The sequence below is a fragment of the Pyxicephalus adspersus genome, chromosome 11, assembly GCF_032062135.1.
Source record: "Pyxicephalus adspersus chromosome 11, UCB_Pads_2.0, whole genome shotgun sequence".
NCBI lineage: Eukaryota > Metazoa > Chordata > Amphibia > Anura > Pyxicephalidae > Pyxicephalus > Pyxicephalus adspersus.
In genome coordinates, this window is record NC_092868.1 from 14,535,994 (window position 1) to 14,559,589 (window position 23,596).

Consider the following 23,596-nt stretch of genomic DNA (forward strand, 5'->3'; position numbering starts at 1 on the left):
TTTTATATTCATGATATCTACTAGACCCTTGTTCGGACATATTTCTGTAAGTTACAGGTCTACAATTTAAAAAAATTTTTTCATGAAAAACAGTGTACCGCTTTTGGTACAGAAATCTAGACATCAGTGTAATGCCCAGGTGGTTAAAGAAGAGAGGTTAGCAAGGGCACCCTCCATATTTATTTTATGACATGTATAATGTAAAGTATATCTAAACCCAAAGCTCAAAGGTTTACCTGCTAACTAGGGCACTTTAGGAAACATGAATTTCTTTAAAAATCTAAAATAAGGGAGAATCAAGAAGCCATTTGTAATTAACTGTTCCACCGTCACCTCCAGAGATTCATTAATGACTGTCTTGGTTCCGTTGAATTAGATCAAAGCGTATGTTGTCCTGTATTTAACAAGGCATCGCTGTCTTCACCTAGTTACATTTTTTTGAACGGTATGTAAGGGATTGGAAGTGATAATATAAAAAGTTTCAGCAAAAAAGAAAATGAAAAGTAATACTATAGCGTTATGAAAAAAATGAACCTATTTATTTTTTTTTGATGAGGAGTAACAGAAACATAAAGGAGTGGGTGTAGAAGTAATCCACTTGGACTAAAGCGTTTGACATGTTTGCTAACTAACAGATATTGGCCCTGATTTATTAAAGTTCTCCAAAACTGGAGAGAATACACTTTCATCAGTGAAGCTGGGTGATCCAGCAAATCTGGAATGGATCTAGTCCAGGACTGAAAACATGTGCTAACAAATAGCTTGACTTTTAGGAAATCCATTACAGGTTTGCTGGATTACCCAGCTTCACTAGTGAAAGTGTATTCTCTCCAGGCTTGGAGAACTTTAATAAATCAGGGCCTATGTGTTAACTATATCTATAGGTTTGGAAAGGTTCGCTTGTAGGTCGTCTGATTATCAATCTGGATTTGTAATTATTGATTCACACTATAAATGGTCAGACGTTGATAATTGTGTACCCCTAGGATTGTTTATTAAACATTTAGGTAATGTGTGATTCCTTTTCACAGGTGCTGATTAAAGCCATCACAATATATTGCTCTATGTGCTCATTTTTAAATTTAAAAACATTAAAAATTATCCCTGCTAAAGAAGACTGGACCATGGTTATAAAGATGGAATGGTGTTTTTCTTTATTTTAACATTACTTGTATGTAATGGATGCATGTTTTGTTTCACTCATTTTATCATACAGGTGTACAGCCTATGTATTGGCTCAGTGTATAAAAAAATTTACTTAAGATTCTATGGTATCTTAACTTGAAAGTACTGCCTGTTTGATTCAGGAAATGTCGGGTCAAAGTCACCATCATATTCAATATTACTTTTCTACATGTCATCATGTATAGAATTCACTATGTCACAAATTTGTGGTTATAGCATATATGTCATATTTGAAATTGTTGCAACTTTTTGGCATAACTATATATCATTAACTGTAACCATATTTTTTTCTAGAATATAAATTATGTGGGCGTGGGCTCTTTTGCCAATTTTCCTGACAGTATGGGCTACAACTGGTATATGGATAGTGTAAGTTGATTATTCCATTCTGCATAATAATATGCTATATTTTTACATTTCCTTTTTTGTACTGAACTTGTCCATTTTAAAAATTTAACTCTAAACATCCTATCAACAAACTGGCATGTCTGACCTTCAATTGCCAGAAAAAATCATCTTCTGTTCCACTCTCTGACTTAGCTAAACTTAACCAACAAACTATTTGATGAGAGCAATCATACCAATCGTTGGGAAAGTTTCCTTGTGCAGGGCATTTGGCAGGGCTTAGACATGAAGTGGCCAATAAATACAATTTAATACATTCTATGATATTGGTGCTTAGACAGGATTTTATTAGGATTTTCCATTTTCAAAAATGGGAGACAATTTGCTGATCTTTCACTAATTTATAGGAGGAACCACCCCTGGATCCTTGCTAATCAGCAGTATTTGGAAAGCAATTGGATGGCGTTATCCCAAAGTCACTGATCCCAAAAAGAATGCCCATCAAGGAGATTTGTAGACATTCTGGTTCAATTAATTTAAACCTTTAGTCTTTTAAGTCATTGGATCAGATTTACAGCCAGACAACCAAAATTATCAGGTCAGCCTACATATTTTTCCTACCACAGGTCCCCTTTCAGAAAAGCTTGTTGTCAGCTTTGCAAATGTCTGTTGACCCCAGCTTTCAAAAAAAACATTACAATAATTGCACATAGAGCTTACATCATGTTTTGTATTAGAAACAGCTGGCTTACTTATGGTCTATCAAAAACATCACAGCTGTTAAAAACTGCACTTACGTAAAACTCCAGATGATTCATGATCCACAGGAGAATGTTAGAATCAATCTTCCAAGTTAGAGACCCTACATGAGCTTGGCTGATGTGCAGGCATTTGTGAATTCTAACCAATCTGGCAAATAATTATTTTTTTTTCCTCCAATAGGAAAAAAGATGTAATTGTTGTGGTTCTATCATGAGGATTGTTATTGAACAAAATTATTATTTCTGAGAGCATCAAACATTAACTGCAGAAATGTTCACAATCCCATGTATGTTCCTATATTGGATATCTGCTGGAATATAGTAAAAACAGCTGAAACTAATAACCCCGGATAGAGTTTTGGAGAAAGACATTTGAAACAGCAATGAAAGCCCCAGCAACATATAGATCATTTTATTAAACTTTCCTACTAATGAGTGTATTGCGGGATGGAGGGGGGTCTACGTTCAAATTGGGCATTAAAATTGAGGGTGATTAAGGGAAATGCTATCACTCAATAACAATTTTTTTACTTAATTTTCTTTTTCAGATATGCAATTTCAGTGAATAATGGTTCAGTCAACATCTCAGAAGCATTTCCCTACATCAGGTGGGACTATATATATATTATATTTGTAGTTTTGTTTAAAGGGAGATTTGTCATTCCTGTTCAACTTTTCTGTGGATAAGATAATTTTTTTTTAATTATTATACAGCATTCTGCATGCAATCCTGTTTCACATGACATAAACCATGGATTAAGATGTACATCCCTCATTTTTATGAGTATTGACATCCATGTTGTTTTTTTTACAGCACGTGTGGCTCATACCCTCCCCAGAGCTGCATATTTGGGCAAGTTCTTAACATGGGTGCCATGATGGGTAAGTAACCCTAACCCTAAGTTTTTATACCTTTTAATGACAATATATTTACATAATGTTTTTAATTTCTCTATTGTTTGCATGGTAATTCAATCTGTGCAGGAATGTTTATTCACTGATAAAGTGTGTGAGAGGCAGTGCTCTGAGCTGAAGTATCACCTGTCCTTGCTTAATTTTACTATTTTGCGTGCATTTCATTCAATAGTGTGTTTTTCATACAATTAGAGTTTCAGTCAGTGGAGTCACAAAGCAGAGATACAATATAGGGGGGTTAAGGTTTGCAATTTGTTGTACACTCAGCAGTGGCAGAGGAGAACTGATAACAAAGTTTTGTAAAAAAAACAAGCTAAGCATATGGGAAGGGGGGTATGGAGCAAGTTTTAGGAATATGTGTTTTATACACAAATTACATAACTTTGGGACAAAGAACTTTCCGTTTAGCATTTTAAATATGATTACAATATCTTTAAAAAACCTTTTAAAAAATCTTTAAAAAAGTCCCATTTTGTGTTTGGGTTGTTAATGTGTATTTAGAGATGTGGTAGCCAGTCCCTAGTATTGTACATTATTGACTTTCTTGCTATGAGAGATCTGTACACAGGGAATCTCCTAAATTTACAGCAATGGCTTTAGCAAAACATGTTGTCCTGCCCTGCACTGTGAAAAATCAAAGTCTAATCCATATAAACGAGAATGAAGAATAAAAAAATACTAAATTGATTTTCGAAATCTAGGATTTATTTAAATGGAACTCATGAGAAAGATCCATCATATTGGTCCTGCTGCAGGCTCTTCAAATATCATTCTGATCCTTCATAAACTGATCGTTCATTTAGCTGAAAGTATCAGAATGAGAATGTCAGCTTTGTAATACATAGCTTTAAAAAACAGGTCAGCATGCAATTGCATGCAATACCCACAAATAATCTTCCTAATCCTATTTTATGCCACCTAATGTCATAAATATATTTAGTATATTATATCTATATTGATGATGGTATCTGTAGTTTACATTTGATTCACATTTTTTTCTTCTTTTTATCCTTTGCTGTCCTTTTACCATCTTCATTACTAAGGGTATGTAATCTCATTTCACCATTTAGTAATAAAAAAGACTTAATCTGCAGAAACTGTACCCAAAGGGCAAGCAGAAGACAAACACCCAGTCACTAGTATTACCTGTAGGATACTGGCAGCATATCTGTTTCTATTTTGACTTACCATTCATTGTAATGTAGTGTCTTTGCATAGCGATGGTCATCTTGCTAAAGGTATGGTTCATGAATGAAGCTGCAGCAGGGAGATGCATGCACCACAGGTCCTCAGGTGCAGATTTTGTTTCCAACAAGGTGATGAGTTATCAGCACAGTAGGAGCATTGTTGGATCTATAATTATTATTATTATGGGACTAGCAAATAGTTTTGCAGATGGTTTCACACTACATATATATGGTTATTAGGCAGCAAAACAGTCACAGCCACATTGTCAGGAAGTTTGCGGATTCTTCAGGGTAATTCAGGACAAATGTTACAGGGTGCTATCTAGGTAAAATTACTTTTCTATAAGTTTATGAGCTGGCAGTAAATGAACCCTGTACACACTTCACTGATAAAATAATACCAAAAAACTAAAAAGTAATTTCACATTTTAAATAAAGCATTAATACAGAATGACCTTCTTTTTTGTAGCGGCCTGGATCGCTGTCATACGATTTCAGCAAATCAGGGACTATCGCTGCCACTCTCATCTAAACTCTGCCAGTCTTGCAATGGGATTGTTATGTGCTTTAGGAACGTCTCTTGTCGCTAATTTTCAGGTCGGTCTACAACATGTAAATTAGCTATTTTTACTTTCTTCAACAAAAACTTAACACACCTAAAAAATTAACACTTGTATGTGAGTTAAGCATTATTGGACAAACAAATGTTTTTTTTATAAAAGTTGGTACAAAGGATTTTTTTTCATGGTATTTTCATGTCAGGCAGACAGACTTCTGATGACAGATACCATATTTAAATCTATTCCCAAAAATTACTAATGTAACTTAATAGTTTGTCAGTGATTTTATAAAATAATTACCTTTTTATTACATTTTTGAAATGATCAATAAGTCTTTTGACCACTCAAATAAAAACCAGAAAGACAAAATATGATGTTGAAATATCAACAAAAGACGTTATAGTAATTATAGAATACTAATTTTGCAGAAGAACTTTTGGAGTGACATTCAGAATGTTTTTAATTTTAGCTTTCCATTATTAATGTGTGCATAGAATTACCAAATACAAAATGAACTGTCTAATATACCCCCTCTAGTATTCTAGTAAGAGTGGGAACACACAAGTCAACACTGTATAAAATAAATAAATAAATACATACAGCTAACTATATTTATAGACATCTTATGTCCTGTTTTGTCCTACCTGCAGTGATAACTCATTGCCTGAATGCTTGTGTTTCATTTAATTCTTACACTAAACTTTTAAAAATTAGATTTAGCTACCATAAATACACAAAGTACAAACCATGATTGAATGTTAGTAGTGATAGCCAAAATATATATATATATATACCTTTATTATATTATTATATATTATATTATTATTTATTATTTTAACTTTATACTGAATTCAAAGTGGTTTTCCTGTTTTTCAGGTAAAAATAGGTAAGATATATACAGTTTATATTTGAGTGTTTGTAGTAAAAATCAATTAAATAATCTGCACAAAATATTGAAAAGAAACATGAATTACAATGTTCCTATTGTAACAATAGTTTAAACTCAAGCTTCACACGGGCTGATTGCAATAAAAGGCTACTAAACATAGCCAGTTATAAATAACATGGTATCAGTGGCAAAAAACAATATTTATAGCAATACTCACCATGCTTATTACATGAAATTGAGGAAAACAGTCTCACCCGAATATATGGAATAGCAGTGATACATTTTAATGTTCATCCCACCTTTCTGGTTTAGTCCAGGGTGTGTGGGTAATGTATGAAAATGAAAGTAGTTAGAAATACATCTATCCATCAGGAAATGGTAATGGTTAATTAAGATTTGTTTGGGAGTGTTGGCTAGTTACAAAGCTTTAATATGTATTAAATATGTATTTTCTCCACAGCAATCTAACCAACTTGAAACACATCTGGTTGGAGCTTTCCTGGCTTTTTTCATCGGTAATATTTATTTCTGGATGCAAACAGCATTAACCTACAAGGTAAAGCCAAGACATGGTGGATGTTGGATTGGTCCACTTCGATTTATCCTCTGTGTTGCTACCACAACACTTATTATAATGAGTATCCTTTACATAATAATAAAATATCAGGTTAATATTTAGAAATGCTGACACTGCAGATCATACATATAGCGATTTTATTTAGATTTTGTATTTATTATTTAATTTATTCTTTTAACTGCAGCACTGTACGACAGGCTTAACCACTCTCCCAACCGCTTTAATTCAATTAAGTGGGAGGAGTTGGTGATTATTTTATGCATGTTTTTGTATATTTTTTTGTTATTAGGGGTCATCATAGAGTTTTTTTCTCCAATGTGCCACATTCTGATACCAAATCCTAACTTTTTCAAGTACCACAAACCAATCAGGGGAATTTTTATGCACACATTATAAAATAAATCAGAAAATTTAACCTTTATTTTTGAACATTAAAGGCATACGTAAAAAAATGCACAACAGTGAGTACATAATGATATAAAAACATGTATATTAACCATTTCACAACATGGTCTCGCATAGATTAGAGGAAATCTTTTTACTTTCGACACGTTTCGCGGGCCAATCCCCGCTTCATCAGGAAAGAAAAGAGACCAATTTTTGTAGAAAGGTACTGACAACAACACCCTAAGGTGGATATCTCTTCCAAACAAAAAGAGTACTGACTCCAAACCGGACAGCCATGTAGTATGAGCACACAACCAGAGGTGAGCCTAGGTGTCTACAATCCAGTTTACCAGGATAAAAGGAAGCAACGGTGTTTTCAAAAGATATTATAAGCAGACTCTCCACAGATATCATCCAGCAGATATCCTCCTAGTGTTGCGGTATTGCGGTCAGTACTCTTTTTGTGTGGAAGAGATATCCACCTTGGAGTGTTGTTGTCAGTACCTTTCTACAAAAATTAGTCTTGTTTCTTTCCAGATGAAGCGGTGATTGGCCCATGAAACGCGTCGAAAGTAAAAAGATTTCATCTAATCCATGTGAGACTATGTTGTGAAAGGGTTAATATACATGTTTTTATATCATTATGTACTTACTGTTGTGCATTTTTTTACAGATACTTTTAATGTTCAAAAATAAAGGTTTTATTTTCTGATTTATTTTAAAATTATGCCTAAAAAGCCCCCTGATTGGTTTGTAATACTTGAAAAAATTATGCATGTGTTTGACTTTAGGGTTGCAGCATAGTTCCTGGAAGCAGAAACATTTCTAGACATGTGGTTGCTTTCTCTCTTGTAGAGGAAAAACTGCACCGCAAATGCAAGGGCAACTCGTGCAAACATGCTAACACAATGCAGCTTGCTAGTCCCGAGAGTGTATCAGAATTTGCTATGGAGCAACTTACCACCTGGTTTGCATGTGCAAGTGTGAAAGGACCCTTAAGGAACTGTCAGACACTTACTGTTCTTCATAGCCTGTCAGCTGCCTTTTGCTTCTCAGCACTGAAGAAGCAAGCTCCTAATAGGATATGCATCATGGCGGGGGCTGGACACACTGGTGGCATGGATAAAATCATTTGCAGTTTAGAATAATACAAGTTATATTTCACAGCACCACCACTACTAACATGCAGCCTGTCTTATCTGGTTACTAAAAAGTAACATTTTAAATACTTGTGTTAAAAACTGAGGCCTATTTTTAAGTGTCAAACTCTCTCTACTTGACCCTATTTTACTTGAATACATCTATCACATAATTTACTTTTACTGGTCCTAGAAATAACATCCTAACTGTTGCAGACCTTAAGTCCGCACGTCTGTGTCTCTTACAGGAGGCAGCTCTTGTGTAATTATGTAGATTTCCATCAGAGCGACAAATACCCCCATACTCTTCTAACGTTTTCTGGAGAAGTGAGATTTTCTAATGAATGCAACTGCTGTGAGACAAAGCAAATATGTGTATATTCCTATTACAGAGGAGAACATAAACATATCTGAAATAAAATGGACATTCTGCATTCAGGTATGCTATAAGTGTGTCATGTGCTGTGCATGCTTGCACATTATAGCAAAGCTTCGGGGGGCTGCACAAATTTATAAAGCTTAATTTTGGTTTTAGGACAAATTATTTCACATATTCCCCTTGGGTTCCAATAATTACCCTACTACATAATGTCTGTCATTGAGTGTCGGTAAAGCAGTTAACAAAAATAGCATTTATTATGCACATTTATTTTCAATATCTTTGATTATGAGTTATGATTCCTTAATAAACTCTAACAGTGATTGCATTTGCTGCAGTTAAAATGAAGTCAATAGCTGCAATTTGTGAATGGATTGTGGCTATCATTATATTTATATTGTTTGGATTGTTTTCTGTTGATTTTTGGCACATTGATGGACACTTCTTCCACGTTAAGAAAAGGACAGCCATTCCTAATGAACTACAAGTTTCCACTATCACGCTGACTAGATAGGAATTCTGATGCACCCACTGTGGAACTTGTATTTGGAGAATTCATAGGTATTAATTTATTGGGATTTATCAGGATTATCATTCCATTTGGATATCAACCAAAGCATGCCTTAATAGGAGCCAAAGGTTTTTCAATATTTTACTGTGATATTCTGTGTCTCATATATTTCAATGTAACTTAATTCTTTCTTTTTTGTTTATAATTAGGATTATGTAGTTGATGAATGTCTAATTTATACTCTGACAACTGAAGACAAACTTGGTCACAAATGTACATTGTGCATCTATGACGTCTTAATAATTTATTCGGGAATGTATTGGTGTTTCTGACCTAAACCAACTAACCTTATTTTATCCAAGACTAATATTCAAGACTGGAGAAGATAGACTATCATCGCAGAATCTGAGTGATCCAGCAAACCTGCAATGGATCTGGTCCAGGATTGAAAAGATTTGCCAAATAATAGCAAATTTTTTTAAAGAAATCTATTCCAGGTTTGTTGGATCACCCAGGTACTCCCATAATAGTCTCCTCTACTCTTGGAAGAGCTTTAATAAATCAGGCCCGATGTAGGATCAGTAGCAGGATCATTCATTCTGGGTGCTGATAGCTTGGAGCTGGTATATTTTTGTAGCGGAGTTTTTAGCAGCTGCTGGGTTCTTTATATGCTTCAGTACATTGCAGATCAGGAGCATTAATGGCAGGTGAATTAAGTATGAAACCTTTTATTTTGGGGATATGTTGCTTTATACTAGATGGATGGGTATTGGGCAGAGCAGTATAGCCCCCATCAGAGCGCTCACCCTCCTTTTCCCAATGAGTGCTGCTGTGCAGTGGATTAAAGAAGTAGCAAATATAAACCCATATTATATTTAAAATCCATTTAACTAATTGCGATCAGTGTATGAATAAACTAGTTAATATAAATTTATAAAGTAGTTTTTATATCTGCTTTAAATAAACCTCTTTGGGTAAGCGCTTCTTTGTTCATTGTGGAATATTGGAATATACAGACCAATCCCCTGGATACATGCTCCTGGTTATGAAATAATTTGATGCATTACAGTTTACAACCTCAGTCGAGGACTTGACATTTCTTTTTCTCTTGATAAAGTCTACATCAAACCAAACATCTACACAGATATATATTGAGTACCATTTTGTGTATTCAAAACATTTATAATCAAATGTTAAGATAGATAATGCTGGCATTTTTCCAGGCCAAAGGTCTGCACACTTTATGCCATTTTTACTTTACTTTGCTCTGGTAGAGTTCAAGGAACAGGAAAGTTGAGAAAAAGTAAGCAGGAAAACTATTAAGTGACCTTGTTATTTTATCCTTAAATGGAAAAAGTTCAGGTTCACTTTAAATAACCCGATTTGTGTTTAGAATAAACTATACAACACGTTTCCCTAGATATGCAATATTTTATGTTTTTTTGAAAAGAATTGATAAAATAAAAATGTAAAGGGAAATCAAATAACTATTTGACCCAAAGTGACCTTTCTTTAAACCAGAATCAGGTACTCATCTTTCATTACTTTGCTTCCTTCCGACCAGGGAGGTAAAATACCCCATCTTTCTTGGATATGGGTAAACATGTGGCTTCCCCCTACTCCCATTTACAGTGTTAGGCGCCTTATTTTTTAACCTGCCCTATGACATGGGTCTGGGACTGAGTAGTACATAGGCCTGTGTAGGGTCAATTTTAGAGAGGATGGGCCAATTTCCCACGGTCCTCAAATTCTCCACGAAGTTGGAATAAATTCCCTGCTTCAATTTTACCTATAGACTTATTTTGTCTTGAACTGTCCCTGAACAGTTGTGAGATCTGAAAAAAAGCAAAGAAAAGTATTGTTACTGTACTTTTGGAGAGGGAGAGTTAGGTGACACCTTTAATTTGTTTTAGATGGTAAACTTTTTTTTAAGATAAAAGGCCAATAACAGTATTCACACAGATATAATGAAAAGTTTGAAATTGAGCTCAAGCTATTCCTAACCAAGATTTCTGATTAAAGATACCTTCACCAGAATCACATTAGCATGAAAACACAAATATCATTCTATAAATGTAAATGAAATAACTTTCATGTATATTGATAAATGATCTATATCATGTAAATAAGATTATATTTTTGTTTTTTAATTTTCTAAGATCATTTTATAATTTTTTATCTTGAAATAATTTATTATTAATTTAGAATAAGTTTTGTGTAAATAATTATATGTTGATTTTCTTTTTAACATTTGTCAGTTTATTCCAGGTTATGTTCTATATATGATATCTGAGTATCCTGTATGGAAATATCTGAAAAAATTGCTGTTTATGTTGGCCATAGCAAACACTAATCATTCTTATAAATCTCCATTACTATATCACAATGCATTCTAGGGGAACAAGTTCTGTTACTTTCAGATACTTTGATACAGGTGTTATTAATACCAGGAGTGCAGGAAGAGCAGGCATTGTTCTAGTAAATAAATATTCATTTTCAGATTCTAAATTGCACTAAAGATGGGCTGTTATGAATGGTTTCTCTAATACATCTATCCTATATCTTAAATACCCCTATTTTCATAAATAAAGCCAGACCTCCTGTTTTAAACATTGTATTTTTTATTTTCCAGTGCTGCAATTGTTCTATAAGGCTAAGTTCAGATGAATGATGAGATCACAGTTTGGTTACCACTTCCTTATGCTCATGAACCATGCCTGCTGTTGAGATACTACATAAGGGGTACATGTTCCATAAGGAATGAATAGGGTGGTAATGAGTGGTTGCCACCTTCTGTCAAAGGTTAAAACACAGGTTTATTAAGAACCAGCACAGTGGATGGGCCTGCCAAGTGATGCAAGCTGCCAACCACCAGACGTTGCCCAGGAACATCTGTTCCCACCACCCGCCTGAACTTAGCCAGAGCAAATATGTTATCTTGTGAAAGAATGCCAGTTACAGATGGATTAATGTAGGGATGGGAATATTCAGCTTTAAGGCCCCCACACATCTCTAGTGCTTTGTTGTGCTTTACCACAGATGTATTTATGCTTTAACATGAGTTTTATTAAGTCAGCCCTTTCATTTTCAATGGGCCATCAATGCACCACAATGCAAAAATATTTACACAAGTATTTACCTTTTTATGTTACATGTTGGGGTGTTTTTTTATCAAGATGTATTGGGAAGCTATGAAAATAGTTGGCACCCACCACTGTACATGTAATATAGTACCACAGGGCATAGTATGATAAGTACATTTATATGATTATTATTCAGTGCATTTATATGATTATTATTAATTATTCAGGCTCAATTTCCCCAAAATGAACATAATAAAATATTATATTTTTGAACCTATTTTAAAGGGGATCACAGCCCTGGAATACCTAAATAAAATAAAAAAACAATGGCAGCTCTCATATTTCAATCCTGACAGGTTCCCTTTAATTAGTAGGTGTATGTGTTGGTTGGTGGAGTTCCCCTTTTTTTTTACAGTAATTTAATAGGAATATTTAGAAGCTTAAAGAATTACAGTTGCTATTGTTTCTCTTTATAGCTAAAGCAATGTGTATCATAAACAATTACCATTTTATCAAATTACTGGCTTTCATTTATTCTAAATCCTTTGCTTCTCAGTACTGCTGGTTTCTTGCAGCATCTTTGTAGCCACTACTTCTCTACATGCATGCACTCCAGCAAAAGCTGCATGGTATTTCTCAGGGTAATGACATGTGCGATGTGTATAATATGTATCGTGATGGCCACTTGCAGACTATATTAAAAGCCCCGAGGACAATGCAGGAGCACAACTGTGAGACAGGACATGGTAACCCCAAAACACAAGGACCCTCATGGTTGGATTTCCATGGTTTATGTTAATGCCAGTTGCTAATTTATAAAAGCAACATTTTTAAATGTCGTCACCAATGTGTCTAATCTTATATGATATTTTAGTAACTGGGTGTACGTATACTTCCATGAAAGAGTCTCAAAATTGCAGAAACCCAAAGCATCTTTTTAGAAGTGATAGGGAAATAAAGTATTAAAAAATTACTGGTTACTGCATTTTGTATGTCTACCTGCTTGTATTGTCTTTTTTCTGGAAAAGCTAGTATGTTATCTTTATTACGTTATTTCTGCAGCTGTGCCAAATATACATATCTTAATAAAACACAACATTTATTTTTTACCTTGTCGTTCATAATTTTTTTGTGAATGTGTTTGGAAGAACAAAATATAATTCAAACTGTACCTACAAATTTCAGAATGTACTTATTAACTACATTTAGGAAGCCTTATTAGGGGCCCAATTGCATCTTCTTTGCATTGCAATAACACATGCATTATTGTAACACACAATAACAATGACATGCAGATAATGCCATTTATAGGAAAGAACTGCCAGGATGGAGAGAGTTACTTATCAGTGCTGTGGAAGGTAATCCTGATGCCCTTAGGCATCCCTCACTGATCACCTGGATAGGGAGCTAAACCAGGATAGATAGAGGTACCAAATCCATTTACTCAAGCTGTCACTTTGATGCCTGTTGCCCGATCCTGCAGCGGTGGAGGGACTTTGTTGTCCCAGCACGCAGGATTGCTGCTAAAAAGTTTGCCTGGAAGGGGCCACACACCAGAGATTATCAGTCTGTATCTGAAGGGCCGGTAGATGAGCTGAAAAACGAAATTACAGACCCAGAAATGGAAGGCTCCCAGTCGTGTCCATGAATACCCCCTCCATACAAACATATGCACACTAGACTTTCCACACCATTATAACTATTGATGCCAGGAACAGTACCCTAGAAACAGAACTGATGACATTAACAACTGTAATTACACCTGAAGATGCTATGAGACATTTTATGCATTTATACATTTACATTTTATGCCTGAAAGACAGCCTTTAAAAGCCATTTTTCATATCTTCCCTTTTATTTTGGGTGCTTATATTTGCTCATATCAGGGTTTCTTTCCTTTTAGCTCTGATCCATGAACCAAGGTTACTTTCCAACTATAAGATCTTTGTTTGCAACATCATACCTAAAGGTATTAGAGGGTCCTGGTCTACCAATCAAGCAAGTATTATTATTCCTCAGAGGTTCTGATTACAACATTGAGTAGATTAATTTATTAGTTAGCAATTGTATATATCAGTTATCACAGTGAATGTCTGCTCTCCTTGTTATTCTATCTCCAGGCCTGAGGGTCTTATGTGGCACCCTCGTGTCATTCTTCCCCTTTCTAGCATGGTCAGCTCTACAGACCTAGTTTACAATCAATTAGGTAACTGTGCCTAATTGGGTCCATTGGATGCCATATGGTTAGTCAACATTTCCTTTACTCAAACAGGTATTTCCTATTAACTTTCAGAGTTCTGTGGTTACCTTTGGCACTTATGTACACAGCAGGCTTGCAGTAGATGCCATAGGGTTCATTGAACCTTCTAATCAATACAAACTGTTCATTTGAAGTACATTAAAATGTAGGTTAGAGGTGACAGGTACAGGCTTGAGATCCAGCAAACAACACCAACATTTGTATGTTATCAGTGACATTCAGAAATATGTATTGTAGAGAATTGTATGCATGCTTTCCAAAAGTCCATATATATTATTGCTCTAGTTCAGCCCATAGTTTAGACCCGAGAGGGACAGAAATAATGAAGCCGCATTCTTTTTCCCAAAATGATAGCGTGGTGAGATCTAATTTCATATTACTTTGGATGAACAAATATTTGGGTTTCTGGCATAATATTGCAGTGTCTCCACTCTTTTTTTTTTCCCAGCATATGTGTGTTTGAATCGTAGATATCTACAATAAAAAAAAAATTAAAAATCTGCAGAGAATTTGTGAAGAATGACGGTAATATAATAATAAAATATAATGACTGTATAAATCTTTAATGATGCATATGATAAATATAATGTGTTTCTATTACAGATACTTTTAAGGTAAATTTGGATTTCTGCTAACATAATACTGCAGTCATTGGTCTTTTTTCTAGCACATGTGTAATTGTATAGTAAATAGGGAGAGAGCTTCATTGCATAAACGTCTCATGTCTGTGGAACATTTGTGGAAATGAATGGCATTATATGACTAAAATAAAATGACTATGAATTCTTTATGACACAGCTCCATTTTCTTGTAACCTGCTGTGTAATCATTGTAATAATGATTAGGTATGTGTCATTGATGTTTGTGAAGTTGGTTTAAAATGAAAAGCATATTATCATAAACTGTGTAATGCAGTTACCTATCTGCTCATTGCACTAATTTAGCACTGAATTTTGTTAATTGAAAATAATCTTACCTATTAGGTTGCTATGAAGTTCATCTTCGCCTCTAAATCTCTGTACCTGTTTACATTTCTTCATCCAATGTCCACAAATTGTCTCCTATCCATCTACCAACCCCCTACAAGTCTAAGGAGCCACATTATATTTGCACTGTGATGCATAAAGAAGCTGAATGGGATATATAGCTGGTGAGATCTAGGTAACAATAGGAATTTAGGAGGCGGGGAACCTTTGTTTCTTCATCCTATTAGGACCATTGTTGAAGTTGATCTTTCCCTCAGTTCTTGTCCTGGTGGCACAGGGTCACATATTTTAACACAGGGACAATAATTGAGTGAAATTCTAAACACAAAAACAGAAATAAATGCTGAAAGGGTTTTTTTTATTCTCTGTCCTAATACCAAGGGAACCTAATTGAAGGAGCAGGGACAGGAAAATTCTCAGAAGAACAAAAATCTTCGTTTTTCTGCTGAGTTTGCAGAAAATAAACATGAAGATTGCTGTAGTGACAGCTGTAGTGATACCATGGACAACAAAGGAAAACAATTGTCATTGGAAACAGTCTTTTGCAATAGTTTGTAGATAGACAGGTGCTGTACACACGGTGCCAGAGTATTCACTGGAGAGCAGAGGGGGGAGGACAAGTGAGCAACTCTCACTTCTGTGAACAGTGGTCATTCCCAATCAGTCATTCATCCACCACAGAGGACTGGTGAACATTGTCAGGAGACAGATTTATATGTGTAAGATTTTTGCCCAAGACAAGCATGAGGGTTCACATTGGGGCAAGAATCATCTGACCTGTGTACATAGCTTTAGAGTTTTAATACAAGAGAAAAAAACAGCGTAAGGAATATTTACAGAAATAGTATTATAAAACAAACAAAAATGTGAAAAAATACTAAGTTTGAGTACACTTTTGGTATCAAATCAATATTGAAACTCCTTGAAATTTAAAGCGGAAGTAAACCCAAAACATTAAATTCACACTTACCTTCAGTCCTGCAGATTAGTCTGTCCATCGTGAGGTTTCTTCCTATCAGGTCCCGTGTCATCCCGGTATCCGTCTTCGGCCCGGCGCAGAGGGAGAGGTGCCGCCATCTTTTCCTCTCTTCCTCTACGTTCTTCTCCCTGCTTCACTTAATCTCCAACTGTGCAGGCGCTGGATCGGGTAATGTTTATTGGGGAAAAGAACTCACTGTGCATGCATGAGATCGGCAATCTTTTCCCTATTAATGAAAGAGCTCAATCTGGACATGCAAGGAGCAGCCAAGAGCCTCCTGAGATGTGTGACGTAGGTATCCCGGGAGGCTCTGCGCTCCCATTAAGGGGTGGTATTGCACCCTTTTTTTTTTTAAAAAAAGGGGGTTGCACTTAAAAAACACAGAATTTTTACTTTAAAAAAAAGGGTTGTCTACCCTTTTATGTAAAGTGAAAATTCTGAGTTTAGGTATGTTTTAAAATTTAAACCTAATGTTGGCTAACCCTGAAGTGACTCTAAACTATAAAGGTTCTGATGGTAAAAAAGGAGCCCCCAGATATTCATGTTCTGCAGTTTAACTTGACATCTAGGGATGGCTGTCCAATGTTTCTCCCAGGTGTGAGGGGTGTGTTTGCAGGTGGGTGAGAGTTTTTTCTAATCTCCATGCCCATTATCTTCAGCATGTTATTACTGAGAATTAAACTGGAATAAATAAAAATAATAATTCATCATGTATAGTTCTCCTAAGAGGTCTAATATGATTTACAAGCCTTCTAATATAATCATGTTTAGTGTCAAGCTGATATATATTTTATTTTGGTTTTATGAAACTACTTTTTAGAAATGCAATTCTATCACAGTGGGGAGATAAGGAAACAGAATATTCACAAAAAATAAATCTTTGCTACTGCTATGATTGAATCCTCCAACCTGACTAAACCAGATGTTTCCACATGGCTGGTAAAACATCCTTAAAGCTAGTTAGGATTTATTATGTCTCTAAATTCATTCTAAGCTAATTTATGAAATTTCTAGAAAATATTGGTGATTTTGTGTATAACACCACCTTCCCATTCGCTGCCATTGCTGAGATAGAAAGTTACAGGAAATTGAAAGTTTTAGGGTAGTCACCAAAGCAAGAAGTGAAGGAAAATCATGCATTCGGGACATTTTCTGGTGACAGTTGTGAATTCTGCAAATTTTGGTGACATTTCTTTCTATGTCCTGTTGCAACTCCAGGATACCAAATGAAGGAAATTCTCCTTTGTGGGACAGTAAATAACAAGAAAGCTCAAGAACCGCATGCGGCTCCAGAGCTGCGGGTTGCCGGCCCCTGACGGCTGGGATTAGGCGGGATCGACCAGGGGGGTGTTAGGCTGAAACGGACTACTGGCTAGGCCGTATCTGGCCTAAAAGGCGGAGTTTGCCTACCCCTGCTCTACACAAATGAAAATACAAAGGTTTTGGCTATGCATACTCTTTATTACATCACTGAATGTCAAATAGGATTTTCTTTACCATAGGTTCCTTACCTTTAATAAAATGAATATGTTTAAATATGTGTATAAATATATTTATATACACAAGTATTTTTTTTTTTGGTCAAAAAAAAAAAACGTATTTTTATTTTAGGAAAATATAACATATTGCAAATAAAAGTAATTAGACTGTTTAAAACCATCACCTTTTTTCCTTTTGTATTGAAGTTTCTTCTATCCAGTCAGGGGACCAATGACAGGCATGGCTAAGTGAATCCAGTCTGCAGATGATAATATAGTGTACTGCTCAATGAATCCAGTCGGCAGCTGATGTAGCTTACATGATAAATATCATAAGGTTGGGGGTAAAGGACAGGGGTTGGGTTCTGCAAATAAAGTAGGGGTTAGGATTAGGGTGCCTGGTGTACCAATCTAACAAATGTCTTCCCTTTTCTGTACCATACCAGACCACATGTTTTTTAAACATGGCGCACCACCTCTTGTAAAGTACCCAAGTTGAGGGACAGGGGTCTCTTCCATACTTTAGTGTGCACAAAAAAGGGGAGGTAATATTGTGTAGAATAGGGAAGCCCATTTTTTGAGATGACCAGATATATGCCCTCTCCCAGCAGTTTAAGTACAAGAGTACATTGGTAAAAAAACAAACACATACTTTATACATACAACACTAAATATAGTTTATTAATGAGGCCAGCAGTGCATCCATGATGTCCCTCCAAAGTCTACTCAATGCGAGATGTCCAGACATATATTCTCCTTACACTCTCTACATGCTGCGCTCCTGCCGCTATTCCTGTGTATTTTGGTGACAAAACATTACCAAATATAAAGCAATGGTGTACTCGTGTTTAATATAGTCCTTTGTATCATTTACCTGTTTTTTGTGCCAAAACTAGTGCACACAAACACTACAGAATTGAAAAAAATTTCCTTGGCCAAATTAGGTATAGCTAATAGCACCTCTGGATTCAGCACATGGTGGAACTGAACCCAAACCTCATTCCTACTACAAAAAAGTGTATATTCGCCCCTGCACTTACCATACCTTGCCTCATACTTTGGGTTTGAGGTTTCAGAGGCTGTAGAGGATACAATTTCATTGCTGAAGCTGGGTGATCCAGCAAACCTGGAATGGATCTGGTCAAGGATTGAAAACACTTGCTAAAAAATAGCAAATGATTTTGAACCCAGGTAAACCAGGTTTGCGGAATCACCTAGGTTCACTGATGAAGGTGTATCTTCTCCACCCTTGGAGAGCTTTAACCTCCCTGGCGGTCTGATTATATAAATATTTTTAAATGTCAAAGTAGTAAATTTATAAATACTTATTTTAAAATCCCTGCCTGGTCCCGCCCCCAGCCTCACACTGCATTCCATGCTTGCCTGGCATCTGCGTCCTCCGGCCTCGCATCCCCAACATTCACACGCTGTTCACACGATTGCTGGAGATCGCTGCAGGCATGTGGGGACCAGGGAAGTTTTCCAATCCCATTTAAAACTCCACCCCAAGTGTGGTTTGGGGTTACCGCTTTTGGTACTGAAAATTAATACCGAACCACACTCGTGAATACCACCAGGGAGGTTAATAAATCAGATCCGGTGTGTCTGTGTGGAAGAAGCCTTTGCAGCAGAGGAGCAGAGCTTGCACTATGGATCCTCAGGTACAGCATTCTTTCTAGTAAGGAGTGAAATTTCTGAATCTCAAAATACTATTAATCAGAGGTAACAGTGTTTTAAAATAAAATATTTTTATTGTTGATTAATAATATTATTTCACATCACTTTAGGCAGCTGAAAGCCCCTGCTGCACTTTAGTTTTGCTGCTGATTTTCCACACATACCAAAGACAACATCTGGGGGAGCCCATTATTCGAATTGCATGTTTGGAGGTATGGGGAAAACCTGAGTGCCAGATGATCTCCTGGCTGAGATGCAAACCTTGGACCCCGGCACTAAACATTTGAGCCAACTTGTCACCCTGGATGCATGCAGATATATTGATTTGAGACTCTAGGCACAGAACGTGCACTGCTGTTTTAGAAAAGAATTTTAAAAAAAAGTATTTTTTTCTGGGTGCTGTGATGGTCAAATTAAAATCTCTAGATGCCCCCTATTGGATAGCCAGTACTTACTTTTTAAATTCAGGTTCGGGAATGTCCTTCCAGAATCAAAGCATCAATATAATTTAGCTGGCAGTACATAAAATGATCGTTATAATGCAATTGACATATGTCCATGTTTTGAAGCCTCAACCATGGACCTTACAACATTAATGAGAAACTCTGTTGTTAAATAGGAGCATTGGTCTGAATATTTCTGTAGTGTCATTGAATTGTTTGTACATTCGGATTATGAGATTTCTAGCTCTGGCGATGACACGATAAGGTACAGTATATTCATACCTAGTTTGTGTAGTGATTTGTTGGACAATAGTGCCGGTTTTTATCATTCTATGCAAGCTGTGATGTGGGAAGGTACTTAAAAGTTAAGTAAGGATGTGCTAATGTAAAGTACTTGACAGGTATTATGTAGAAAGGGATGGTGTACAGATACAATGGTTAAATTGCTGGTGTCATTCTCAATACAGATGAATACAAGTGCAATTCTTCTTGAAGCAATGAATTACTGGGAATGGTTTATACAAATACCACAAAGGGTTTGCTTTGCTACAATGTGCAATGTGTTGATGTGAGCAGGGCTAGTTTTGCATCACAGGAGCTTGTAGACCCATTTCAGAACAAAACATTTCTGGTAGAATAAGATCTTTTACACTGAATATGTTTTTGCTTTAATTGTCCTAATCTGAATTAGAATAGTGTTCATGTGAGATTTCTGTATTTTAAGCGAGAATGATGTTAACAACTGTTCAGTAAAAAAGTAGTCTACGCACCAACCTACTGTGTAGAATCAATGTGAGGGTACGTGAAAGGAACTTTGACAAGCAGACACCTAATTAGTTATTAAAATGCCAATAGGAAGATGCCAGGTTAACTTTATCTTACAGGTAAGGCCCAGGTTTTTTTCAATTTGCCTCAAGTCACACTTTAGTAAGTCAGGCCCCTCAGGTGGTGGTGTAAATTTACAGATACTGAATTTTTCAAGATATATTGTTCGGGCATAACCTCATTCCCTCAATACACATTTAGAGTTCTCTTTTAAATCTGTAGTGAATTGTGCATCAATACATCGTGGAGTAATCTCTTTTTTTGTCATTCACATCTGTGTGCATAGGGGAACACAAATGCACGGGACTAAACATTTACATGACTGTCACCAATGGTGTGAACAGATTACCACAGATCACCTGAGGATGTAGTACCATGAGTATAAGTAGTTTGAAGCCTGCTAACCAAAGTCAGTACAATCAATGAAACTCAATAATATCTGACGTCCATGGTTCAATAGGAACCTTTAATGTAGGCTGCTATGAACGACTTCTCAGAATAGGCCTGTCATGCTTATCTTCAGTACTTTTTTCAATGCTTGTTTTGGGACAATGACACACAATGCATTGAAACAATAAGAATAGTGTCAGCAATGGCCAATTAAATATTTCTCTCACTTAAGCTTTCTATTAAACCTTTTGATCAGTCATTGTGTCACACCAAACTGTTAGCTTTACATATCAATGTACCATATCTAGCACATAATGTGTTTACATCCATGTCAAACCATTCCTTGCATTTATTTGCAACAAAAGTACCAGGAAACCAGTTTTGTTCTTCATTTTACCATTTGTAATTGGTTTTAGAGCATAGTTTAAAACAGAGCTAAAAGAAAATACAGGATAAAAATAAAACAGAAATTAGTTGGTAAAATCCAAGGGGTGGAGCCGGTAACTGAACACAACAGAAAAATAACAGTAAAGCTTTAAAAAGAAAAAGTGATAAAATGAAGGGCATGTCCGTAGAGAAGAGCTGCTAGACTTCCCTTAGAAATCACATTCTCAATTATCAGCAGAGCTCAATGGGCTGAAGGATGATCAAGGGATGGAAGACAGATTGGTTCTGTGATGGGAGATATACATACATGTAGTATGGAGAATGTGCACGCCAGCATGCTTTGTAGCTTACACTAGAAGTAAACTCTTTGCAAACTCTGCATTATGCTCCAAAGGGATATTTTCTTCTAAATAGCTGATACCTCAAATCTTTGGTGGATAATGCATTACAGTAACTGCTTAGGATACTTATGGCTGACCATTGCTTTACATACCCACCCCAACCTTTTTACAAATCCAAAATAAACACGTTCATTTATGGAATGTTAAGAATAAATATACATCAATTGTATAACACAAATTCAACATTCCTTTTAGCTCTATCCAGATTACACACATGACCAAGAGGAAAGATTCAGCACCCAAATGAATCAAACCTAAAAGAAACCAATTCTATCTCCTAATAAAATCTGAACTTTGGTATAGATCTGTTACACTTTTTTCAATATTGCCAGTAGCAACAGTTCAAAAGTCATGGGGGTTTTTGAAGTGTATTTATTTATAAGCCTATGGATATAAGGATTTATTAATAGCTAGTTCATGTATAAGCTGTTCTACTTTTACTAGTTACACGGCATTTCTGCATTTGCTCTTTTGATATAGAAGAGTAGATACAGAAAACATGGTGTCCTTGTGATATAGAAGAGCGGGTCCGTCTTGTTAACTGGGACATTTTAACAATTAGACATAATCACATTATCAACTACTTTTTCATATAGTGGGTATATAAACTACTTTTTCATTGGTAGGTATCATCATTCTTAAAATAGAGACATATGGCATTATAAAGTTCAAAGACTTAAGGGCTACATTTTCTTAGCATTTCAAAAAATTACGTTGTTGGGATAGAGACAATAATCACCATAGCAAACTGTATTGTCTTATGTGTAAAAAACATGCTATTCTTTTAAGGAATCCACAGCATTACTTAACTGTTTTTTTTTTGTGTAAAATTTGGGTAGATATTTGCACCAGTCAGTGTTTACTGCTATTTATGGGATCCAGAGAATATCCTCTCTTTACTTGTCCAGGTGACAACATTGTCAGAAAGCCAGGTAAACATTAAAATTCAAGACCATTGCATGTTAATCAAAGTTATTGCTAATGGGCAAATGCCATTTCATGCCAAGTCAGGCAAGTTGGCAACTATGTAGCAACACACTCAGGGCACCAAGCACTGAATGCTTAATCTGGCTTATATTGCCTGTTGTATTATTTGTAACATGCATCGATTGCCCTGGGTACAGATCTATTTGGTTGTAAATATGAGGGGGTGCTGAGAAGTTCCTGGCTTTGCCCCCTTCCAGATAAAATAGAAAAATGTGTGTGGGGGCATATGACAGCCTAGTATCTTAGTACATAACTGTGCAAATTCCAGGTCTTAGCGATTTCTAAAACTGTTTTTTCTTTTAGTGAGAGGCTGTGATGGCAGAGGCACAGCAAGTTTCACGTTGTTGGAGTTACGGGCAGTCATGAAGTTTTTGTTTCTAAAGGGAAAGTCAGCAAAGGACATTCACACTGAGATGTCACAAACACTGGGGGAGAAGTGTCCTTCCTACAGCACTGTCAAAAGCTGGATATCTCGTTTCAAGACTGGGCATTTCACCGGTAAAGATGAGCCCCGCAGTGGGCGCCCCCCAACCTCAACTGACCCAACTGCAACCTACGATACTGTCCATGAGCTGCATATTGAGGACTGGCGAATATCTGCCAAAAAAGATAGCCCAGATACTTGACATCTCACGGGAGCGTGTTGGGTTTTTTATCACCACCATCCTGAACATGTGCAAGCTTTCAGCGAAGTGGGTGCCGAAATGTTTGAACAGTGATCAGAAAAAGGAACGAGCTGAAGCATCCAAAGCCGTTTTGGCCCATTTTAAAGCTGCAGAGGACTTTTTGGCTAGGTTAATGACTGAGGATGAAACCTGGCTCCCTATCTATGATCCTGAAACCAAGGAACAGTCAAAGCAATGGC

General features: G+C 36.0%; 1 protein-coding gene across 1 annotated transcript in view; it reads left to right on the top strand.

Annotated features, from left to right (window-relative positions):
• Positions 1-13,027, top strand: part of TMEM150B (transmembrane protein 150B) — a 26,693-nt gene extending 13,666 nt beyond the window's left edge. The window contains exons 2-7 of the mRNA XM_072426527.1: positions 1,480-1,554; positions 2,840-2,899; positions 3,106-3,173; positions 4,863-4,990; positions 6,303-6,480; positions 8,645-13,027. Of these exons, the coding sequence (XP_072282628.1) occupies positions 1,490-1,554; positions 2,840-2,899; positions 3,106-3,173; positions 4,863-4,990; positions 6,303-6,480; positions 8,645-8,838 (693 nt within the window). The 5' untranslated portion in view covers positions 1,480-1,489 and the 3' untranslated portion in view covers positions 8,839-13,027. The remainder of the gene's footprint in view (positions 1-1,479; positions 1,555-2,839; positions 2,900-3,105; positions 3,174-4,862; positions 4,991-6,302; positions 6,481-8,644) is intronic.
• Positions 13,028-23,596: the final 10,569 nt, after the last annotated feature.